Genomic DNA, 16,992 nt, shown 5'->3' with positions numbered 1-16,992 from the left:
GTCTCTTAAAAAAAAAAAAAAAGAAAAAAAAAGAAACATATTTAACTGCAACATTTCCAGATGCAACTGCCCATGAGACCTCTTACTCCTGAGAGGTTCATGAGCTCAGAGACCAGTGCAGTCAAGTCAGGTCAGGGTTCACCTGGGGAGATGTTGCCTTCCTTTACGTTTTTACCTTGAATGGTGCAGGCACACCTCAGCCTAGGAAGGGAGATTTTGCTTTGATTTTATTTTTCTTTGTAAAAAAAAAAAAATATGTGTGTGTGTGTGTGTGTGTGTGTGTGTGTGTGTGTTTAGGGCCACACCCTAAAAAATGGGTATTTTTTCTAAGAATCCATTGCCAAATCATAAAGATTTACTCACATATATTCTTCTAAGAGTTTTATAGTTTTAGCTCCTACATTTAGGTCTCAGGTCCATGTTGAGTTATTTTTATTTTATTTTTGCTTTTTTCAGGCCACACCTGCAGCATATGGAGGTTCCCAGGCTAGGAGTTGAATAAGAGCTACAGCTGCCAGCCTATGCCACAGCCATAGCAATGCCAGATCCAAGCCATGTCTGCAACCCACACCACAGCCCATGGCAGTGTTGGATCCTTAACCCACTAAGTGAGGCCAGCAATCAAACCCATGTCCTCATGGATACTAGATGGGTTCGTTTCTGCTGAGCCATGATGGGAACTCCCTGAGTTAATTTTATATGTAGTGAGAGGTAGGGATCCAACTGCCTTCATTTGCAAGATATCTAAATGTCCTAATACCACTTATTTTATTATTATTATTTGTCTTTTCTGGGGTTGCATTCGCGGCATATGGAGGTTCCTAGGCTAGGGGTCTAATCGGAGCTGTAGCCACCGGCCTACACCAGAGCCACAGCAACACCAGATCTGAGCCATGTCTGTGACCTACACCACAGCTCCTGGCAATGCTGGATCCTTAACCCGCTGAGCAAGGCCAGGGATCAAACTCACAACCTCATGGTTCCTAGTTGGATTCGTTAACCACTGAGCCACGACGGGAACTCCCTAACACCATTTACTGAAATGACTATTCTTTCTATACTGAATTATTTTGGCATACTTTGTCCTTTTTAAAAAAATCAATCGATCATATAAGACACCAAAAGCAAAGGCAACAAAAGACAAACTTGAATGAATGAAAATTGAAAACTCTGTGCATCAAAGGACACTATCAGAAGTTCCCTGGTGGCACATTGGGTTAAGGATCCACAGCTGTCACTGCTGTGGCTCAGGTTTGATTCCTGGCCTGGGAACTTCCACATGCCTTGGGCACTGCCAAAAAAGAAAAGGACACTATCAACAGTGTGAAAAGGCAACCCAGACAATGGGAGAAAATATCTACACAAAGCATATATCTGATAAGAGATTAATATACAGAATAAAGGATTTCTAAAACAAAAACACTAAGCAACCCAGTTCAGAAATGAACAAAGTACTTGAATATGCATTTCTTCAAAAGAACATATATAGATGGCCAACGAGCACATGGAAAGATGCTCAACATCATTAATCTTCAGGGTATGTTAATGAAAATCACAATGAGATATCATCTCACAGCCATGAGAATGGCTACTATCAAGGAAAAAGAAAGAAGGAAGGAAGCGGGGAAGGAAGAAAGAAACAAGTATTTGTGAGGGTGGAGACAGTGGAGCCCTTGTGACTGTGAGAATATAAAATGGTGCAGCTTGGAGTTCCCGTTGGCTCAGCGGAAACGAATCTGACTAAGAACCATGAGGTTGCAGGTTTGATCCCTGGCCTTGCTCAGTGGGTTGAGGATCTGGCGTTGCCTTGAGCTATGATGTAGGGCTGAAGGCTCAGCTCGGATCTGGCGTTGGCCAGCAGCAACAGCTCTGATTCAACCCCTAGCCTGGGAATCTCCATATGCCACGGGTGTGGCCCTCAATAGACAAAAGACAAAAAAAAATAAGCAAATAAATAAAAATTAAAAAAAAAATGGTGCAGCTGCTGTGGAAAACTGTGTGGTCTCTCAAAAAGTTAAACACAGGGAGTTCCCATGTGGCATAGCAGGTTAAGGACCTGGCATTGCCACTGCTGTGACATGGGTTCCATCCCTGGCCCAGGAGCTTCCACATGCCAAGGATGCAGCCAAAAAAAAAAAAAAAAAAAAAAAAAAAGGTTTGGAGTGGAGTTCCTGCTGTGGCACTATGGTGTCTCTGGAGTGCTGGGATACAGTTTTGATCCCTGGCCTCAACAGTGGGTTACGGATCTGGCATTGCTGCAGCTGCAGCATAGGTCAAAGGTGATCTGACCCCTGGCCTGGGAACTCCATATGCCACAGGGCAGCCAAAAAAGAAATAAAAAAAGGAAGTCGAACAGATTGACCATGATCCAGTAATTCCACTTCTAGGAATATGCACAAAAGAAGTGCAAGCAACTGCAAGATACGCTTTGCAGAGGCGTATCTGTACTCGTGTCCACACCAGCATCATTCCCATCAATAAAAGGCTGAATGAAGCAATCCAAGTGGCTATCAGAAGATGATGGATAAACAAAATGTGCTATATACGTAATAGAAGAATATTCATCTAGCTTCAAAAAGATTCTGACATGTTACAGGATGATCCCTAAAGATATGAAGATGGTCACAAAAAAGACAAACATCATACGCTTTCACTTCTGTGAGGTACCTGACTATCAAATTCTGAGACAGAAAGTTGGACAGTGGCTGTCACGGGCAGGGGGAGAGAGGATGGGAGTTGGTGTGTAATGGGTGTGTCTCAGTTTCACAAGATGTTCTGGAGACATGGTGGTGACAGTGGCACAATGACACAAAATGGACTTATTAGCATTGAACTTATACTAAAAGATAATTAAGATGCTAAGTTTGTGTATTTCACCTCAATTTTTTTAAAATCGGAAAAAAAACTTCAACTATAAATATGAGAGTTAATTTCTGACTCTCAGTTCTATTCCACTGCTGTCTGTCCTCAGGCCATACAGTCCTGACTACAGTGAGTTTTGAACCTGGAAGTGAGTCCTCCAACTTTGTTCTTTTTCAAGATGTTCTAATTAATCCTGGTCTGTTGCATTTGCATCTGGATTTTAAAATCGGGGAGTTCCTTGTAGAGCAGCAGATTAAGGATTGGTGATATCGCAGCTGTGGCGTGGGTCTGATCCCGGGCCCTGGAAGTTCTGTATGCCACAGGTGTGGCCCAAAAGAAAAAAATCAGCTTGTCAATCTCTGCAAAAAAGCCAACTGGAATTTTATTGGGGGCGGCAATGAGTCTGCAGGTCAGTTTGGGGAGGACTACCACCTTCCAAGCCATGAACAGGGGATGACCTTCCATTCTGAGGTTTTCTTTCTCTCAACAATGTTCTATAGTTTTCAGAATGTAAGTTTGCACCTCTTTGGGGAATTTATTTCCAAGTATTTTATTCTTTTTGATGGTATCTTAAGTGGAATTTTTTTCTTTTTAGGGCCACACCTGTGGACGTTCCCAGGCTAAGATTTGAAATGGAGCTACAGTTGCTGGCCTATACCACAGCCACGGCAATCAGATCAGCCACATCTGCGACCTACAATGCAGCTTGTGGCAGTGCCTGATCTTTAACCTACTGAGCAAGGCCAGGGATTGAACCTACATCCTCACAGACACTATGTCGGGTTCTTAACCAGCTGAGGCACAATGGCAACTCCCTGGAATTGTTTTTTTAATTTCATTTTAGGATTGGTCATTGCAGGGATCTAAAAATACAACTGATTTCTGTATTCTGATCTTCATCCTGCTGAACCCATTCATTTGTACTAGTACATTTTTACTAGATTCCTTAGACTTTTCTAGGTCATGTCATGTGCAAATAGAGATAGTTGCCCTTCTTTTCCAACCTGGGTGCCTCATTCCATTTTCTTGCCTAAATGCCCTGGCTCCACCAATGCTGAGTACAAGTGATGGAAGCAACATCCTGTGGACAAAACAGCAAGTTAAACACCAGCTGGGAACACTACAGGACAAACCGAGTTTCAACAAATAACTGCAAGGCAGAAAAGTAGAGGAGAAGCCCACAGACTAAGAGAGATTTAAGAGACATAGCAACCGAATGCAACTAAGCTTCTGAACATACTATTAAAAAAATTAGGAGTTCCCGTCGTGGCGCAGTGGTTAACGAATCCGACTAGGAACCATGAGGGTGCGGGTTCGGTCCCTGCCCTTGCTCAGTGGGTTAACGATCCGGCGTTGCCGTGAGCTGTGGTGTAGGTTGCAGACGTGGCTCGGATCCCGCGTTGCTGTGGCTCTGGCGTAGGCCGGTGGCTACAGCTCCGATTCAACCCCTAGCCTGGGAACCTCCATATGCCGCGGGAGCGGCCCAAGAAATAGCAACAATAACAACAACAACAACCAAAAAAGACAAAAGACAAAAAAAAAAAAAATTATAAGGCCATTGGAGAAATTTGTACACTGCCTGGAAAACTGATATTAAAGGTCATACTGGTATGACCCTATCTTTAGAAACATCTGTTAAAATACTCACAAGTGAAATACTATGGTATTTGATATTGGCTTAAATAACCTGGGAGTGGTGGAGTATAAGAGAAACAAGACTGGCCATGAGCTGGGCTTGATGACTGGGGAAGCCAGTGACATGTAGGTAGAAGAAGTTGATCATAACACCAGATTTACATATATATTTTATTTCTCTCTTTTTAGGGCTGCACCTGCGGCATATGGAGGTTCCTAGGCTAGGGGTCGAATTGGAGCTACAGCTGCCGGCCTACTCCAGAGCCACAGCAACTCGGGATCCGAGCCATGTCTGAGACCTACACCACAGCTCATGGCAAAGCTGGATCCTTAACCCACTGAGTGAGGCCAGGGATCGAACCCACAACCTCATGGTTCTTAATCAGATTCATTTCCACTGAGCCATGACAGGAACTCCCTCCTCCATGTATATTTTAAATTTCCATAGTAAAAAATGTGAACTGTGTCCTTGATAGCTCAATCAGGAAAGAGTGGCTTTTTCTAAATTTCCAGTTTTTAGTGGCCAGCTGGGGTGATGTAGTGGTGGTGTTTTATTATTTTTTTTAAATGACTTTTATTTTTTCCATTATTGTTGGTTTACATGGTGTTTTACTTCTGACACTGAGTTGTAACGGAGGCGCCTGGAGGAGGGGGTTACCCAAGCCCACCCAGCATCTGACAGCCACCTTAGGACTGGATGGCCTGGCAAATGTGGGCCTGAAGAGACTCAAGTTCCGTCATCATGGAAACCTTTCCAACACAAGCTGAATTAAAGCTAAACAGTGCGGAATTTCCTGATGGCTCCATGGGTTAAGAATCTGGCATTGTCACTGTTGTGGCTCAGGTGTGATCCCTGGCCCAGGAACTTCCACACGCCAAGGGTGCAACCTAAAATAAATTAATTAATAAATTAATTAAATAAAAGCTAAACAGCAAATGAAATACCACTTTTAGGAGGAAAAAAAATGCAATGTTTAAAAGGATATAGGCTTTCTTGTATTTTCTTTTCTTTTTTCTTTTTGTCTTTTTGGCCATTTTCTTCGGTCGCTCTCACAGCATACGGAGGTTCCCAGGCTAGGGGCTGAATCGGAGCTGCAGCTGTCAGCCTACACCACAGCCACAACAACACCAGATCTGAGCCGCATCTGTGACCCACACCACAGCTTACGGCAATGCTGGATTCCCGGCCCACTGAGCAAGGCCAGGGATCGAACCTCATGGTTCCTAGTTGGATTTGTTAACCACTGCGCCACGATGGGAACTCCACTTTCCTGTATTTTCTAAGTGTCTACAATTAATGTCTTATTTGTGTGATAAAAATTATAAACTCATAATGCACATTTTCAGTATAAACATTCCCTAAAATACTATCTGTAGAATTGTACACATAGAAAATGTTTTGAACAATGAAAAGCTTCATACAACTGTAAATTCCACTGAAGAGCCAGCTACTGCAGTTTTGTGATCCTTAGAGATGTGCTACATTCACATTCAGTAAATGGAACTCAGATGACAAATCACCAGGGAGCATAACTTCTATCTTTTAGATAATTTTGAGCCTAAGATTCCTAACTTGGGGAGTCTATGTTTCCCCCCAGTTTTTACTGTGCCAACCAACACTACCTGTCCCAGATGCTGGGCTTCCCAAAGTCCTGGGGAAGGCGGGTGCCTGCAGAGCACCAGCAAGGCTCCCAGGGCACCTCCAGCCCTAAACCAAACCAGAGCAACGCAGAGGCAGGCAGGTGCTGGGGAAGGGAGGGCCCCTGCATGGCCCCATCTACGCAGGTGCCCAAGGGCAGGAGTGCTGCCATGCTCACTAGCATCCGGGGTGGGGAGGAGGGGGACAGAGACAGCTCTGCCCTAACACTGCAACTGAACTGTGACCGCATAAAGCTTCCAGGTGAGTAAGTGCTTAGGCAGAGGCCACTTTTCTCCTGAGGAGGAAGAAACGGCCAGAGTTCTGGTTGGGGAGGGCAGCTGGATGTGGGTCACCGGCTTGATGAAGTGGAGACAGGGGACAATATTGGCCATTTCTGCCATGTGGTAAACCTGCCCAGGGCAGGCATGAGTGAGGCATCGGTCTAGACGCTTCAAAACCTTGGCCTCACCAGCAACCAGCCTCCTTGTAGGGGGAGCAGCCACCCAGGTCCCTTCTCTGGGGAAACCCACCCCCCAGCCCTCGGCCCGTACCTGGTAGATGGCCTCGTCGCAGGCATTCTGAAGGCCCAGGTTCACCATCGTGTTCTGCAGCGTTCGGCCCATGTAGAACTCCAAGGAGAGATAATAGATGCGCTGAGGAGGCAAAAGGAAGCAGCTCAGATGGCGCATCCACCCCACACGAGGACTGCGGCCAAGTGCACAGCAAGGGCATCACTAGGTCAGCCCTGCACCTTCTGCACGTGCCTCAAGGGCATCCCTCTACCTCGGCCAACCTCAGCTCTCCAGGGCGGCCCCCCTCTCAGGCCCCTTCCCACAGCAGCGTTTGTTCACCGCCTTTCTGGAGGTGCCAAGGGGAAAGAAACACCCTGGGGGCTGGGGGGAGGCAGGGGGCAGGGAATGGGCCCCCAGGATAGGCTGAGCTTAGCAGGGCCTCATCCCAGCCACAACCTTGAGCAAGAGACCACACCGCTCACACGGTGAACAGCTTCTGACGCTACACTAGGAGATCAGGGCAAACGGCATGGCTGGCACCACGGGACAGATGGATGGACACACTCCTATCCATCACTGACCATCTGCTGGCCGTGGGGGACTGAACCCAATGAGGAGGACCACCACCAGCACTTACTGGGGTCACACAGGGTTCTAGCACCTCCCATGCCTGGACCATCTGCCCCCTATGACCATCCAGCAGGCCAAGGAAGGCAGTGGCCAAGCCCAGACCCTGCCTGCAGAGTTCTACTCCTACACAGGACCCGTGATGCCTCCCACCAACAAGAGTAAGGCCTGGCAAAAGAAATAGCAAAAGTAAACAGCGGGACCTAATCAACTTTGAAGCTTTTGCACAGCAAAGAACCATGAACAAAACGCAAAGACTATGGCCTGGGAGACAACTGCAAACAATGCAACCAACAGAGTTTTATTTCTAAAATATACAAACAGTTCATGCAACCCAACAACAACAAAAAAGAAAGTCCCAATCAAAAAATGGGCAGAAAACCTAAATAGACATTTCTCCAAAGACAACACCCAGATAGCCAACTGGGATATGAAAAGATGCTCAACATCACTAATTATTATAGAAATGCGAATCAGAACTACAATGAGGTTATCACCTACCACCTCACAGCCAGAATGGCCATCATTAAAAAGTCCACAAATAACAAATGAAGGAGAGGATTCAGAGAAAAGGGAACGCTCCTACACTGCTGGTGGAAATGTAAGTTGGTACAGCCACTGTGGAGAACATTATGGAGGTTCCCGAAAAAACTGAAAATAGAGTTGCCGTATGATTCAGCAATTCCACGCCTGGGCATATATCTGGACAAAACTATAATTCAAAAAGATACATGCACCTCCATGTTCGCCACAGCACTATTCATAATAGCCAAGACATGGAACAACCTAAATGTACATCAACAGATGAATGGATTAAGAAGATGTGGTACATACACATCATGGAATACTACTCAGCCATAAAAAGAACAAAAATGCCATTTGCAGCAACATGGCTTGACCTAGAGATTATTTTACTAACTGAAATCAGAAAGATAAAGACGAATATAATATGATCTCACTTATATGTGGAATCTAATATATGACATAAACAAACCTATCTACAGAACAGAAACAGACCCACAGACATAGAAAACAGACTTGTGATTGCCAGGGCTGGGGGTGAGGGTCGGTGGGGGAGGGATGAATTGGGCATTTGGGATTAGCAGAGGCAAACTCATATACAGGATGGATAAACAATAAGATCCTACTGCAGAGCACAGAGAACTATATTTGATACCCCATGATAAACCATAATGGAAAAGACTACGGGAGTTCCCGCTGTGGTGTAGCAGAAACAAATCTGACTAGTATCCATGAGGACACAGGATCAATCCCTGGCCTTGCTCAGTGGGTTAAGGATCCAGCGTTGCCATGAGCTGTTGTGTAGGCTGCAGTCTCAGCTCAGATCCCACTTTGTCCTGCAGCACAGGACATCAGCTGTAGCTCTGATTCAACCCCTAGCTGGGAAACTTCCACATGCCACAGGTGCAGCCCTAAAAAGCAGAAAAAAAGAAAGAAAAAAAAGAATGTGTGTGTATGTATGTATATATATAACTGAATCACTTCGCTGTACAGGAGAAATTCACACATTGTAAATCAACTACACTTCAAGATTTAAAAAAAGAAAAAACTGTGGAGTTCCCATTGTGGCTCATTGGGTTACAAACTCAACTGGTACCCACAAGGATTCGGGTTTGATCCCTGGCCTCGCTCAGTGGGTAAGCTGTGGTGTAGGTTGCAGATTCAGCTCAGATCCCAAGTTGCTGTGGTTGTGGTGCAGGCTGGCAGCTGTGGCTACAATTCAATCCCTTGCCTGTGAACTTCCACATGTTGCAGGTGCAACCCCCAAAAGCAAAATAAAAAAATTGCCACCTTGAGGGTAGAGCATGGAGCTTTAACTATAGCAGTGTCATTTTCATGATTTTTTAAAGCAAAATTTGAAGCAAATTTGGCAAAATGTTAACATCTGTTAAATGTGGATGGTAGGTGCAGGAATATCCATTATATTATTTTCTGCACCTCATGTAAGCTTGAAATTTTTCATGATTATCAAAAAATGGCGGGGGGGGGGGGGGGGGAGAAAGAAAAGAAGTCTTGAGGGAGTTCCCGTCGTGGCTCAGCGGCAACAAATCTGACTGGTAACCATGAGATCGTGGGTTTGATCCCTGGTCTCAGTCAGTGGGTTAAGGATCTGGCATCGCCGTGAGCTGTGGTGTAGGCCACAGACGAGGCTGAGATCCCAGGTTGCTGTGGCTGTGACGTAGGCCGGCAGCTGTAGCTCTGATTAGAGCCCTAGCCTGGGAAGCTCCATGTGCCGTGGGTGCGGCCCTAAAAATCGAGAGAGAGAGAGAGAGAGAGAGAGAGAGAGAGACAGAGAGAGAGAGAGAGAGAGAGAGACAGAGAGAGACAGAGAGACAGAGAGAGAGAGACAGAGAGAGAGACAGACAGAGAGAGACAGAGAGAGAGAGACAGAGAGAGAGAGACAGAGACAGAGAGAGACAGAGAGAGAGAGAGAGAGAGAGAGAGACAGAGACAGAGAGAGACAGAGAGAGACAGAGAGACAGAGAGAGAGAGACAGAGAGAGAGAGAGACAGAGAGAGAGAGAGAGAGAGAAGTCTTGGAGTGGCTGTAACAGCTTTCATTAGAAACTTTATCGGTATTTACAAATGTCATTTTTCAATTACACAAGTTTTACGTGACTATGTGCTCAATGCATCACTGTCCAGTAACATAAGAAATATAATGAACATTTGAAATTCCCCTTAAAATAAAAAGAGCAAGGCCTTGATGAGGGAAGGGAAAAAAGCTTCTTTACAGAAGAATCCCAATTAATAAATCAGCAGGAAGAGGAGGACAAGAGTCACCAGAATGGGCTCAGCAGCCGCTGTTCAGTCCTGGCTTGGTGGTGGCTTGGCCACAGCTTCAGGGGCTGACTGAGAATTCCATTACTGTGGTGGTCTGAGCAGACGCCCCTAATTCTGATACCCTTCACTGCAGGGACTCACATTAATAGTCAACTGACTTCCAAAGAGGCTGCCCGGATAATTCCCTGAGGAAAAGTCTTTTCAATGAATGGAGCTAGGACAACTGGATATTCACATGCAAAAGATTAAAGCTTGACCCCTCTTTCAAACCATATGCAAAAAATTAATTCGAAACGGATCAAGGACCTAAGTGTAAGAGCCAAAACTATAAAATTCTTGGGAGAAAACACAGTGGCAAATCCTCATGACCGTGACTAGGCAACGGTTTTTCTTTTGCTCTTTTTGCTTTTTAGGGCAAAGTGACCCAGTACCTTCAGCATATGGAAGTTGCCAGGCTAGGGGTTGAATTGGAGCTACAGCCACAGCACACAGCAACGCAGGCTCTGAGCCGAGTCTGCAACCTGCACCACAGCTCACAGCAATGCTGGACCCTTAACCCACTGACCGAGGCCAGGGATCGAACCTGCATCCTCATGGATACGAGCCAGGTCCATAACCCACTGAGCCACAAGAGGAACTTCTAGGCAATGGGTTCTTTCGACATGATGCGAAAAACACAAGTTAAAAAACAAATAAACTAGACTGCATCAACATTTAAAACATTTGATAACATTAGGAAAGTAAAAAAAGAAAAGCTACCAAAAATTTTTATTGAAGTATAATTGATTTACAATATCAGTTTTGGGTATACAACATAAAGCTTCATTGTTCTTACAGATTATTCTCCTTTTAAAGTTATTATAAAATACCATGTTCCCTGTGCTGTCAGTGTGTCCCTGTTGCCCCTCCATCTCACACATAGTGGTCTGTACCTATTACTCCCTTCCCCCCTCCCCACTGGTCACTTTTGTTCTCTGTACCTTCAAGTTTGTTTCTATTTTGTTGTAGTTTTTGTGTTTCCACTTTATTTTTACTGTTTAAGATTTTAACTTTTCTGGAGTTCCCGTCGTGGCGCAGAGGTTAACGAATCCGACTAGGAACCATGAGGTTGCGGGTTCGGTCCCTGCCCTTGCTCAGTGGGTTAACGATCCGGCGTTGCCGTGAGCTGTGGTGTAGGTTGCAGACGCGGCTCGGATCCCGCGTTGCTGTGGCTCTGGCGTAGGCCGGTGGCTACAGCTCCGATTGGACCCCTAGCCTGGGAACCTCCATCTGCCGAGGGAGCAGCCCAAGAAATAGCAACAACAACCAAAAAGACAAAAGACAAAAAAAAAAAAAAAAAAAATTTAACTTTTCTATTATAGTTGATTTACAAGGTTCTGTCCATTTCTGTACAACAAAGTGACCCAGTCATACATATAAATATACGCATATTCTTTTTCTCACATTATCCTCCATCGTGTTCCATTACAAATGACTATAGCTCCCTGTGCTACACACCAGGATTGTTATATTTATTCATTTATATTTTAGATTCCACACATAAGTGATAACATACAGTGTTTGTCTTTCTCTGACTTATTTCACTGAACATAATACCCTATAGGTCCATTGTGCTGTTGCAAATGGAAGATTTTCTTTCTATAGCTAAATAGCATTTTATTGTATATGTACCACATCTTCTTTATTCATTCCTCTGTCGATGGACATATAGGTTGCTTCCATGCCTTGGCTACTGTAAATAATGCTGCTATGAACACGGGGGTGCATGTATCTTTTCAAAAATCTTTTGAATTTTGTACCAATTTACATTCCCAGGGACAGAGCGTAAGGATTCCCTTTTCTCCATATCCTCACCAGCACTTGTTACTTATGGTTTCTGTGATGACAGACATTCTGAGAGGTGTGAAGTGATATCTCACTGTGATTTTGATTTGCATTTTTCTGGTGATTAGTGATTTTGAGTGCCTTTTCATGTGCCTGTTGGCTAGCTATATATCTTCTTTGGAAAAATGACTATTCAGGTCTTCTCATTTTGTTTTTTTTTTTTTTTTTTTTTTGTCTTTTGTCTTTTTTTGTTGTTGTTGTTGCTATTTCTTGGGCCACTCCCGCGGCATATGGAGGTTCCCAGGCTTGGGGTTGAATCGGAGCTGTAGCCACCGGCCTACGCCAGAGCCACAGCAACGCGGGATCCGAGCCACGTCTGCAACCTACACCACAGCTCACGGCAACGCCGGATCGTTAACCCACTGAGCAAGGGCAGGGACCGAACCCGCACCCTCATGGTTCCTAGTCGGATTCGTTAACCACTGCGCCACGACGGGAACTCCTTTGTTTTTTTGTTTTGTCTTTTTTTTTTGTCTTTTGTCTTTTTTTGTTGTTGTTGTTTCTATTTCTTGAGGTCTTCTCATTTTGTAATCAGGGTTTTTTTTTTTTTGATTACTGAGTCATATGAGCTGTTTATATATGCTGGATATTAACCCTTTATCAGTCATTTCATTTCCAAATATCTTCTCCCATTCAGTAGGCTGTCTTTTCATTTTGTCAATGGTTTCCTTTGCTGTACAAAAGCTTTTAAGTTTGATTAAGTCTCATTTGTTTATTTTTGCCTTTGTTTTCTTTGCCTTAAGAGATCCAAAAGAGCAGTGCTATAGTTTATGTCAAAGAGGGTTCTGCCTATGTTTTCTTCTAGGAGTTTTATAGTTTCCAGTCTAACATTTAAGTCATTAAACCATTCTGAGGTTTTGTTTTTTGTTTCGTCTTTTTAGGGTTGCAAAATGGCATATGGAAGTTCCCAAGTTAGGGATCCAATGGGAGCTATAGCTATATACCACAGCCATAGCAACTTGGGATCTGAGCCTTGTCTGACTTACACCACAGCTCACAGCAACACCAGATCCCTAATCCACTGAGCAAAGCCAGGGATGGAACCTGCATCCTCATGGATAGTGGTAGGGTTCGTTACTGCTGAGCCACAACAGGAACTCCCCATTTTGAGTTTATTTTCATATATGGTGTGAGGGAATGATCTAATTTCATTCTTTTACATGTAGCTGCCCAGGACCCTTATTGAAGACTATCTTTTCCCAAGTGTATACTGTGGCCTCCTCTGTCCTAGAATAAATGACCATAAGTAGGTATGCTTATTTCTGGGCCTTCTTTCCTGTTCCACTGATCTATGTGTCTGTTTTGTGCCAGTTCCACACTGTTTTGATGACTGTAGCTTTGTAGTGTAGTCTGATATCAGGGAGCCTGATTCCTCCAGCTCTGTTCTTCTGGGAGAAAATATTTGCAAATCATATAGCTAGTAAGAAATTTGTATCAGAAATATATATATAATTCAATAATAAAAAGACAGTCCAGGAATTCCCACTGTGGCACAGTGGGTTAAGGATCCAAAGCTGTCCCTGCAGTGGCATAGGCTAGGTTCAATCTCCTGCCCAATGCAGTGGGTTACAGATCCAGTGTTGCTGCAGCTGTGGTGTACGTCACAGCTGTGGCTCAGATTCAGTCCCTGGCCTGGGAACTTCCATGTGCTGTGGGTGTGGCAAAAAGGGAGGGGAGAGGAAGGGAAGGTACGGAGGGGAGACAGCCCAGTGGTTGGCCAGGCAAAGGAACTGGACAGACACTTCCCCAAAGAAAATACAAATTGCCAGTAAGCACTGCGAAAAGAGGCCTCACATCACTAATCATAAAGGAAATTCAAATCAAAAGCACAATGAGGAGTTCCCGCTGTGGCTCAGTGTGTCACGAATCTAATATCCATGAGGATGCCGGTTCAATCCCTGGACTTGCTCAGAGGGTCAAGGATCCAGTGGTGCTGTAGGTCACAGATGTGGCTCAGATCCCATGTTGCTGTGGCACACAGGCCAGCAGCTATAGCTCAATTCAACCCCTAGCCTGGGGAACTTTCATATGCCACATGTGCAGCCTTAAAAAGCAAAAAAAAAACCAAAAAAAACAAAAAAGCACAATGAGATACCACTTCACATCCACTAGTATGACTATGCCCAGTAAGTCATCAGATAGGAGTTCCCCTAGTGGGTCACTGGGTTAAGGATATGGCACTAGCACTACTGTGCACGGGTCTGATCTCTGGCCTGGGAACTTTTGGCATGGCCAAAAAGACTCATCAGATAATAACGAGTGTTAGCTAGGACCTGAAAAAATGAGAACCCTGAAGAATAGCTGGTGAGAAAGTAAAATGGTGCAGCTACTTTGGAAACCAGTCTGGCATGTCCTCAAATATTAAAGTGTTACCCTGGCCCAGCAAGTGCACTCCCAGATATATATCCAAAAGAAAGGAAAACCTGAGTCCACTAAAAAAAATCTTGTACTTAACAGCCAAAGGTGGAAACAACTCAAACGTCCATCAATTTGTGAACGGATATATAAAATGTGCTATATCCATATAGTGGGATATTACTACATCATAAACAAGAGTCAAGTACTGATAAAGCCGCAATGAGAATGAACCTAGAAAACATTACAGTACATGAAAGGAGCCGTCTAATTCTATTTACGTGGAATACAGGTAGATCTATAGAAGCAGCAAGCAGATCAGTATTTGGCTAAGGGTGGGTAATAAATAGTTAAAAAGTGTGGGCTTTCTTTCTGGGGTAATGAAAATGTTCTACAATTGTGGTGATGGCTGCACAGATCAGGAGCTTACCAAAACCACGAATAAGTTGTATACTTTTTAAATTTATTTTGCTTTTAAGGGCCACATCCAAGGCATATGTAAGTTCCCAGGTCAAACTGAAGCTGCAGCTGCCAGTCTACACCACAGTCACAGAAAGACCAGAGCCGAGCCTCGTCTGTGACCTACACCACAGCTCACAGCAATGCTGGATCCTTAACCCATAGGGCGAGGCCAGGGATCGAACCTGCATCCTCATGGATACTTGTCGAGTTCGTTACTGCTGAGCCACAATAGGAACTCCAAGTGGTGCACTTTAAATGAGTGAACTATACACTCTCTGAACTTTATCTCAAAAAATATTGTGCATAAAATAGAATACTTCCAGTTGTGAAGGTAGTTGAATAAAAACATCTGCCCACTTCCCCCTAAAGCTCACTGACCCTAAGAAAACAGAGGTAGAAATTGAGGGAGGAAACTAGACTAGAAACTGCCCTTGTACCACTCCCCACCCTAAACAGCAGGGCAGGGACGAGGGTGACATCCACTGCTAGTCTGTGCCTCCTGAAGCTGGGGAAAGGACAGAGCACTCCACACTCAGGTGCCCGCACACTCACACATGTACATGCATTCATACCCAGAATGCACACTCGTGCACATTCATACACACTGGGGAAGGCTGCTCCCTCCGTGCTGCACGCCAGGCCCTGCCCCACTGCAGCTGTAAGCAACTGGCTCAGGAGGAATTCCCTCCCCTCAGACATGACACCCAGGATCTACACCCTGAAAATAAAAACAAGCAGACAGACAGGAAATGTCATGGGCAAAGAACACTCCGCATTTTCCGAGGAGAAATGAAATCCATCAAGACTCATCCAAGACATCAAGAAATACTGATACAGTAACAAAAGGACCCAACTGAGCTCGGGGAAGAAATAAAATGAGAGAAAATAAAAATAAAAAAATAAAATAAATGAGATAAAAGCACCTCAGAAACAGAGGTACCGCTGAATACAAAACAGCAGCAATGCTAAAAATAAAAACAGAGCTGCCTGGAAAAGCAAACAAAATGGGGGAGATTGTAATGGGAGAAAAAAAGCCACGAGGAAAACAAAGAACACCTTACATCTGCATAATTAGTGTCCCTGAAGAAAGAAACTGAATGTTAAATTACATATTGAGAACAAAATTTTAAGAAAACTTTCCACACATATTAAATCTACAAATCCAAAGACCACGCATGCATACCAAGTTCAGACTTTGACAGCCTTTTTTTCACTTTTCTGACCAAGTGAACATATAGCTTCCAAATTCCTATCCTGACCCCAGTGTCCTCTGCACCAAAATCACACTGCAGCGTAAGGCATCACCTGCAGGGCTGCTCTGCTCTGTGCAGCTTCTGCCCACGCCCTCGGCTTCCTCCGGACCCTCTTGATTCTGACATGGGCTCTCCCCAGCATGGTACCACCGCTGCCTCTAATCCAGCTTAGGCCCCTAGGTGGAAGCACCCCATGACACCACTGTCTGAGACAGCCACCCCTTTTTTCTATGCATGCACAGAAGCTGTTTCTCTCCCCACAGCTACTTCTGGCATTCTCCCCAAGAGGTTTTGTGGGTTTTTTTGTTTTTTTATTTTGTTTAGTTTTCTTTTCTTTTTGTCTTTTTTGCCATTTCTTGGGCCGACCCATGGCATATGGAGGTTCCCAGGCTAGGGGTCGAATCGGAGCTGTAGCCACAAGCCTACGCCAGAGCCACGGCAATGCAGGATCCAAGCTGCGTTTGCAGCCTATACCACAGCTCATGGCAATGCCAGATCCTTAACCCACTGAGCAAGGGCAGGGATCAAACCCGCAACCTCATGGTTCCTAGTCGGATTCGTTAACCACTGAGCCACAACAGGAACTCCATCTCCCCAAGAGGTTTTATAAATATGCTGGCAGGTCAAGACAGATCAAGATTTTTTTTTTATTTTGCCAGAGTTCCCATTGTGGTTCAGTGGGCTAAGGACCTGACATTGTGCGGATGCAGGTTTGCTCCCTGTCCTCACTCAGTGGGTTAAGGATCTGGTGTTGCTGTGGCGTAGGTCACAGATGCATCTCCAATTTGACCCCGGCCTGGGAAATTCCACATGCCACAGGCACAGCCCTAAAAAGAAAAAAAAAAGATATTTTTATTTTGGCTTTAAATGTATTTGAAAAGTTGTAGTTTGAGCTTTCTGCTAGATTTTCCAACTTTTAACTAGCACTACGGAAACAGCTTGACTATGCCTTTTTCTAA

The 16,992-nt window shown here is 44.6% G+C and overlaps 1 protein-coding gene across 2 annotated transcripts in view; it reads right to left on the bottom strand.

Annotated features, from left to right (window-relative positions):
• The window catches only part of PYGB (glycogen phosphorylase B), a 53,940-nt gene that overhangs the window by 28,987 nt on the left and 7,961 nt on the right, over positions 1-16,992 (bottom strand). For both annotated transcript variants that reach the window (XR_014832050.1, XM_021078252.2), the window contains exon 2: positions 6,688-6,789. Coding sequence is in view for 1 of the 2 variants with exons in the window: in XM_021078252.2 (XP_020933911.2) it covers positions 6,688-6,789 (102 nt within the window). In the remaining variant the exon portion in view is untranslated. The remainder of the gene's footprint in view (positions 1-6,687; positions 6,790-16,992) is intronic.

The sequence above is a fragment of the Sus scrofa genome, chromosome 17 (genome assembly GCF_054392235.1).
Source record: "Sus scrofa isolate SSC_HxYL_T2T_F1_AM1 chromosome 17, Sscrofa_HxYL_maternal_Yorkshire_Landrace_v2.0, whole genome shotgun sequence".
Classification (NCBI taxonomy): Eukaryota; Metazoa; Chordata; class Mammalia; order Artiodactyla; family Suidae; genus Sus; species Sus scrofa.
This window is presented reverse-complemented; position numbering and strand designations above follow the sequence as displayed.